The sequence below is a fragment of the Cariama cristata genome, unplaced genomic scaffold (genome assembly GCF_000690535.1).
Source record: "Cariama cristata isolate BGI_N322 unplaced genomic scaffold, ASM69053v1 scaffold17261, whole genome shotgun sequence".
NCBI classification, from domain to species: domain Eukaryota; kingdom Metazoa; phylum Chordata; class Aves; order Cariamiformes; family Cariamidae; genus Cariama; species Cariama cristata.
Window position 1 is genome coordinate 14,302 of NW_009597703.1, and position 8,348 is coordinate 22,649.

General features: G+C 37.9%; 1 protein-coding gene across 1 annotated transcript in view; it reads left to right on the forward strand.

Moving 5' to 3' along the window:
• Positions 1–6,186, forward strand: part of NECAB1 (N-terminal EF-hand calcium binding protein 1) — a gene marked incomplete at both ends in the record, with an annotated part of 14,481 nt that extends 8,295 nt beyond the window's left edge. Inside the window, 4 exons of the mRNA XM_009709015.1 lie at positions 1,537–1,590; positions 3,204–3,316; positions 4,981–5,058; positions 6,095–6,186. Of these exons, the coding sequence (XP_009707317.1) occupies positions 1,537–1,590; positions 3,204–3,316; positions 4,981–5,058; positions 6,095–6,186 (337 nt within the window). The remainder of the gene's footprint in view (positions 1–1,536; positions 1,591–3,203; positions 3,317–4,980; positions 5,059–6,094) is intronic.
• Positions 6,187–8,348: the final 2,162 nt, after the last annotated feature.

Below are 8,348 nucleotides of genomic sequence, written 5' to 3' on the forward strand. Positions count from 1 at the left end.
TACATGCCAGTGTTTGCATGCTCTGAGGTCACAGCAGGCTGGCTGTGTAGACTTAACGCCATCTGTGTAGTCATACCCTGTCTGATGATACAACATTACTGAAGAACAGCTATAAAGTTATCCATTAGTGGTTCCTACTGGAAAACTACCTGGTGAAGGGCTGACTCAGTGCTATCTAACTCTCCTACTGTCTTCTGTCAAAGGTGAATTTAACCATGAACTAGTCTCGTAAGTCATCTTTCTTTTCTCAAGCTCTAAATTTATATATACTGGAAAAAACAGAATTCTTTTTTTGCTACCTTAAGAGAAAGTTTGCAGTACAACTTGAGCTATTCCTTTCCTCTATTTTTCCATATGTTTCCCTAGAAAAAAATTACACCAAAAGTACAGAAGAACCACAGGAATATGCATTTTCCCTCTGGGTTTTTATCTGAAATGTCTGCACTGACAAATGAGCTATTAAAGCTGGGTGTGTTTCCCTCCACACACACATTTCATGCCTTTCTGGGCACATTCTGCAGGAGAGGTGCAGCTACACAGCAGTTACTGTGTGACCGCTACTTCACTCCCACCTTGCTCTGCCACCAGCTGCTGGTGGAGGTCCCCTCTTCCTCTGAATTCTGCCCACACCCCTCTTGTTGGCTTTGCAGCGAGTAGAGGATTTGTGCTGGCAAAACGCCTGCTACCTGAGGTTAATTAATCCTCACCCAGCTGGAAGCAGAAGAGTTTTTTATCTTTGTTACACGAGAACCACGTGCAATAAGAAGCGACGCACCATTAACGAAGAGTGCATTTTGCTCCAGCTGCTTATTGCAAATCGAGCTGCTTTTTTTCAGGGATATGAGTATTTTTCAGAATACCCATATGGCACTGGGCTAGAAGGTACCGCATGTGCCTAGCATGTCAGTGATCATTTTGTGTGCATTACTAGGTGGTGTTTGCATGAATCACTGATTCATGAAGTGCACATCCAGTTTGCAAACTGTTTCCATCCGTGAGCTGCTGTCCAGCCTGCCCTCAGAAGCAAGTGCAGTAGTTCAGAAACTTGACTGGGAGCATCGTGCCCATCTGTTTCAATGCCAGAAAACAGTCCCTTGCAACCATCAACCCCCCGTAGAGAAGTTTATTCTGTGTGAAGCTTTATGATTGCATAGTATTAGCTGATAGTTCATTTCAAATTTCCATTGTTGCTCATCTCCATAGTCCAGGTGTCAATTTGGGAAGGTATCTGTCTTTTCTCAATGAAGTCCAACGTATGTTTGTAAACAAGCAGATTTGTTACAAATGAAAAATCACCTGCTCAGCATTATCAATAAAACTACGGAACAGCCTGGGTTGGATTTAACCACTGAAGTGAGCAAGATTCTACAAACAATGCTTGTGTTTGACTTACAGCTAATAAAGAAGAGATTTAATTGTAACTTCTGGAGATAAAACAGAATCTAGCTCTTGGAATAGTTTGTTAAACAAGTAAGAGCAGAATACAGCTGTAGTATTGCCTCTTCTATTTCTGTTTTCTTTTCAACTGCCTCAAAGGACCTAAAGCTTGAGCCATTTGAAGAGGAAGTTTTGGAAGAAAATGCAAGATCTGTAAGTGCTTTTCAGGATAGTAATTTTGACATTTAATTTTGAATGCCAGGTATCGAGACAACAATCTCGCCTGATCTCTTTTGTTAAAAAATAACTTTAAAAAAATCACCATCCTCACTTTTTCCAGTGATAAGAATCCATTTTAGTTAGCAAAATACACTGTGCAAGAGGCAACAAAACAAAACTTAGAATACATGGGCAAAACTTCTATATTAATTGGTTTTATTAATATTAATAATATCTTGTTTATATATAAAATATTAATAATTAATGTGGGTGCATTGTTTTCAAAGGATATAGTGATCCAAAACCTCAACTCACATAAGGAGGAAAAGGCGTCATTAATAAGATTTACCAAATTCGGCAGCAGTGTTTCTGGGGTGATAGCTTCTCTCCTCCCAATCACCTAACGCTGCATGCATACTTTAAATCATGGCTGTACAGGCCCCTTCCCTCCCAAAACTGCTGCAGGAAACCTTACCAGGAAAGATGGGAGAGCATCTAGTGCTAAGCAATTACAACTTACAAAACCAAAATCATGACCAGAAATAAACTGGCTGTTAAGTAAGTTTATGTCCCAAGATTGAGCTCAATTTCTCCAATGCACTAACATTACTAAATTCAGGGCTTTGAACCTAACAAAATGCAAATCAAACACACATGAAAAAATAACCCAACTAGATGATCCATCAAATTCCTTATTTCATCACAGGAGTTGCATTAGATTTTTTCCTTTTTTTTTTTTAAATGAGATTATACAATATTGCTAGACAAGCTGCTTATGATGGAGGGATAATCTGTGATATAACAGTACCAATAATCAAGGCAGAAACGAGTCAAAAACCTGTACAAGAGATTAAGTTGTATTATTTAAGAAGCACATGGTGTTTCTTTAAATAGTTCATTAGTAAAGTTCACAAGCTTCAACAGATCAATCATATGTAAACTGCTTAAAATAGCTAAACAATAACCATAATAACTCAGGATAAATAGGTCTTCTCTACTGGCAAGTGTTTCCATAGTCCTGTTTATAAGGATTGTTCATTTTTTGCAGAAAGGTGGAGGAAAAAACCCTCTCTATTCATCATTTAACATGGGCTACCTTAGGCATCACATTCAGGTGTGAGTCAGAGCTCTGAAAGGTAAAAGGCTGTGGGAGCACCTCAACAAAAGTAACACTGCATCCAGCGCAGATAGTGGGAATACGCTCTGATCTCAAACCTCACACCTGCTTGCATACAGACTCATCCAGGGAAACATGCTGACTTTATTACTGAGCATTTCAAAGATCAACATTTGCTTTACACTCTTCCAAACGAAACTCTCTCATCCAGGGCTCAGACAACTCTCGCTTTCCCTAAGGCGGACGCTCATTTTAAGCGTTTCCATTCTGTGCCTCAGCCTGCCCAGACATAAAAAGCCACACTCAAGCATTTCTACCTGTCCACTCCAGGGCACTAAAACAGGGACAGCAAACTTTGAAGGAACTTCTGTGGGTTTTCTTTGATGATTGTGGTTTTTACTGTTTTATGATAGACTTTTCTGAGTTTAAAGTACAAGGAAGTCAGAGGATGATATGGCAGTAATGTCATGGTTTTGTATCACAATCACAGCACATAATGATTGTTCAGCGTCAAATGTCTGTGATAGAAGAAGAAATCGAGCAATTCCGGCTTGCTCTGAAGCAGTATGTGGAATCTGCTTCTACTCAGGGTGGCTGCTTGCAGTAAGTACAGCATTATTGTCCTTGGGCTGAATGAAGGAATGTCTTATTTCTTGAGTATCTTTGAAGTGGAGATGCATTATTTACAAGAGAGAACCTGTAACATCTTTCCTGGCTGGTTATGTCTGTGTGTAAGACAGAGCTTTCCAAAGACAACTAAAACGAGAAAGAGATGTCAAAGTCAATGTGCAGACTTTTAAGTAGTATCACAAAATGACACTACAGGCTATCCCAAAGCTGCTAAACAATCTTTCAAGGCTTCTCAGCCTCTGCAGGTCATCCCGTCACAGATTCTGGAAGCTCTTAGGCTGACACTCTTTACTGGAAAACTCATTTGCCATCCTTCACCTGGCAAGTGAGCAACTTACCAACTTCTTTGCCAGTTCTCTGTTTGTAAGTTTTCAGAATCTTCCCTTTAGGCTGTCATTTTAAAATTTTCATTCATAATAAAGAATGGGAAAAATTAAAAAGCAAAATTTTCAATGGAACAGTGTATTTCTGCTTTGCTCCTTTTAGAATTAAATAAAACATTAGAACTGGGTTAAGAATAAATTTTAGTGACTCACCACTGTACTGAATTTCTTTAACATACTGGAGAAAGCTACTACTGTACACACTACAGACCGTTATGAAATAAGTATTTTTATAATGTGTACACAATACAGGATCTTCCTACATATTCAAAGGCTACCTATCACACCTCTAATTTATGAGCCTTATTGCTACGATATCATCACACTTAAGACTGTATCAGTAGTGTTCACACAGACCAAAAAAAAGTAAGTTGAACTGGAAGAAGAGAAGAGTGACCTTTCTGCTGTGGTTCACTCGCAAAGGCAGATTGACGAGGAAAATAGAATTCCCTTGTGGGCCAAGAGCTGGAAAAAAAAAAACAAGGAAGAGAAGCCCTCCAGCCCCCTTCCAAAAACTAACATGGAGCAAAACAGTAGTGACTGCAAACTTGTTAGGGGAGAGACCTTACGTGACTTCAGAAAGCAACTCAACAAAACGCAGCAAAAAGTTCCTTTCTCGCCCAAGTTTACAGGCGTTTGCCAAGTCTGTAACGCCACCTACCGCTTGGGTTTCGCTGTAGCTGTCTATGACGGACGTGGGTTCTTCAACAGTTCTTGGTATTTTTGCTATTTTACAATGTACTTTCACATGCAGCAGGAGAAAACCAGTAAATCATGTAACTTATTACAGTATGAAACATAACCTGAGACCTGTTTTCAAGCACAGCAGTAGTAAGATTGAACTGTCGTCTATGTGCTATCTGCTGCATTAGCCAATTTTCCCTGAATCACAGTTGTTTGATTCATTCTCTGCATTAGTGATTAGCATTTCTTTAGATAAATGACATTATTGAAGCAACATGAAAAATTAGTTTCATAAAAGTCCATTGTAAGTGTAGTAATATAAAATATTAATAAAGAAAAAGCCATTAAAATACTCCAAGAGGTTTTTTTTTTAAAAAAGCTCAGATAATTTGCAGTATGTGATCACTTACTTGTTGAATTTATTATTTGGGTTGATTTTTTTGTTTTGGTTTGCTGTTTTTTTCAAAAATCACTGCATTTGGTCCCACTCATAAGCAGTTTGGAATAAGATGTGCGTGTCCAATAACTTTGTCGTGATTTATTAAATTAGTTCTGTCCTACAATTCTCAGTGTTTCCACACAGAAGCTTCCAAGTGATTCCCGCTTCATTGTTTATGAGTTCTGGGAGAACAGCAATGCATGGAATAGGTAAGTTTCAGGTTTTTGGTTTGGTGTTTGTTCTTTGGGGTTTGTGGTGGGGTTTTTTTGGTAACACAAAGTTTTGAAAGTTAAAAAGCAATTGTGTAGAAAGACTGAATAAAAATTACTTTAAATACTGCTACTCAATCTCTCGCTAAATATATCACAATTAGTACTTCAGAACAATACTTCAGTTGCTAAAGACTAAAATATACTGAAACATAAATAAAAATGTCAGAAAGACAAAGCTAATTCAAATAGAACATAAAAAGGCTGAAAGCGAGTAGATACGGCATCAAATGGATGTTAGTTCATCAAAGACAAAAGACTAGGGAAACAGCAATATGACCACAGCTTAATGATAATGAAAGAAACAAAAGAAGCCAACGAGTGAGACAGGAGGTGTGCCATCCAGCAACACACTTCAGCGTGCAAGCAGTCACGGGGAGCTCTCCCAAAGCTTCCCAAATCCACATCACAAAACCCCATCCTACAGATTCCCAGAGTGTCTCTTCTGGGCCCAAAACAGAAGTTACAGTGATTAAAAGTCCTACCAGCCGAATTCTAACCTGCAGCAGGCAGATGGCTAAGAAATTGCATAGAGACAAAAAAGATTTTCCTTAACTACATTTACTATTTAAAAAAGCCCAACCAAACCAATTCTATGATCATAAATCTGTAGACAGAAACCCTTCTGAAGGAAGACGGAGAACTCTCTTGAAGCTTAGTTGCTTTCCTTTTGAACAAAACCGCAGTTCAAAGTTTACTTTCGCAAAGACTCAAGAATACTAATAACAAGTGTCAACACTATACTGGGTCACAACCAAGAGATGAGTATCAGAGTAACAGTTAACCGTACAGAAGAAAACCTGTGTTTAATATAACTTGCAAGCACTTCACAGCTTATCTGGTCTCCTCTCCCACTATCATCACTGCCTAAATTCTGAAGCACAAAATCTCATTAATTGCCAAATTTCTAACACTCACAAAAAAAATTTAGCCCATTTAAAAAACTTTATATATTCTTATTTTCACAATTATTTAGCCACCTTCAAATGAATTACAGCAAGACATTCCAAAGAAGTAACGTGGACTTCCTGGAAACTCCAGAGCTCATCACAACAATGCTAGTCCCTGGTAAATATCAATTTTTGACATTATTTTGTTTGTTCCATGTGAAGAGTTCTGCTGCATTAGTGTGTTCCATGTGCAGGACCACTGTATCACCCTTAGTCATAATATCACCACCTTTGGTAAACTATGGAGGAAAAAGGGACTCCAAATGTTTTTATTTTAAGCACTAAAACATAAAATGCATCCATTTTATGGATGTGCATTTTATGTAGTGCAAAGTTATGCTAGCATATACTATTTAGGAAAATATCTAGAATAAACAATACTATTTGTGAATAGTAACATAGACCCCATTTAAGATTTTCAGGCAAAAAACTGCTTGCTGATAAAGACTTCAACTTGATCCTACTTGCATTGACTGAAGGGAGCCTTAAGTACTAATAATTGATATTTACTAACCAATTTATTGTACATACTTCCTGCTATGTTAAAAAAACCCTACTTTGAAAAAGCAAGGTGTTAAAGATTCCAAATTATTATTTCTAATGCAAACCAATGAGCATGCAACATCTTTTCTCCTAGAAACGATAGTTAAAAGAGATAGTGCAGGATGAAGCAAAGCAAGTATCAGTCCCGTATTTACAGGGAAAGGATAGTAAAGTTTTTATATTAGGGAACACAAATCTATTACAAATAAAACCCTAATTTCCCCTATGTCTGAGTACAGACTAAATTTAAAATAATAAAACTTCACCTAGTAGAAAAAAAAAGAGATTATGTAGTTCTGTACCTGGGGTTTCTCATCAAAAGAAACCAGCCAAGACATTTTCAGACTTCATGAGCCTGATCTGGACACACAATTATATGCCAGGGATTCCTGCAGTATAAGGAGACGGCACTTAATGAAGCAAGAATCCCTTCAAAGCTTGGATCTTTTGCTGGATTTAAGACAAACTTGGCTGCAGGAAACAATGCAGCCTTTTCCCAAACTTCTTTGTGTCCAAGACCTAGATGGTGTGTGACCCAGGAGCATTCCAGGGGTGGTTTACTCACTGCTAAAGTACAATTAACATAAAATGAAATGTAAACGTAATATTTAAATGCCTGAATATAGAAGTGTCTGAAATTGGATTCAAAATGCTCATTAATGCATCAACTCTGCCTGCTATGAAGGATTTCAGTCTGCAGCACGCTATCCTGGCAGACAGTTGCCATAGAAACAGCATTTCTCACTGTGCACTCCTTGCTGGGGGGGGCAATGGGAAGCCATGCGTTCACCATTATTTTTACAATTTTATAGATTATCTATAATTTAGAAATCTGTGCAGAGATTTGAACTTTTGTTTCACGGAAAGTACTTCCCATGTTTGATCGATACAAATCACATTTGTATTTGAAAGACAGAAAGTGTTACTGAAGTAAAAAATGATGGCTGCAATCCTACCAGTGTACTTTATGGAAGAATTTTAGAGACTGTAAAGTGATACCACTGTGAACATCAGGAAAAAAAGACCTGTCCACAACTAGCACATAGGTAGGCTCTGTTTTAAAAACAAATTTACCCTAGCCCAGCCACATCCACACTTTTTTTTTTCAACACATCTGGGTAATTAAGAACTGAAACAATTCTAAATTGTAATCTGAATCTGATTCAATCAAAGATTATAACCCAAGAGTCTTTACTCCAACAACTGAGTAAGGACGCACATACCTGGCCAAGAATGATTAGGAGACAAGAGTTTTCAAGACTGTTGGACCCAAGATTATCCTAAAGTAAATTCGCTTACCATCAGTTAACAGGAACCACAACTTATTATAGTCACTCGCACACTTGTTCACCGACCAAGTTGCTTCAGGCCAGTCTACCAGGGTGGCATGAATCACTCAGTTCATCTTCAGTCAATGCCTAATTTTTATGTAAGATCTGGACTTCAGGACACTAGAGAACCTTTTGGTGAAGAAAACAAAAGCTAGGGGAAAACCGTTGAAACACTTATGACACTATAATCCATTAAATAAACTACTAAATTGGCTTTTTTGGGGGCCAAAATTCATTAATCCACTGACATGGCAGAGACTACTAGGCATTCATAGCCCAAATGCAGGTAAGATTCTTAAGTATCTCCTCAACATTCTTCTTCAAGAATAACATTTTTTATGAAAGTGGCATAAATTGAACGATTTATAGACACATTCACAGAAGGAGGATCCGGGGAACTACAGGC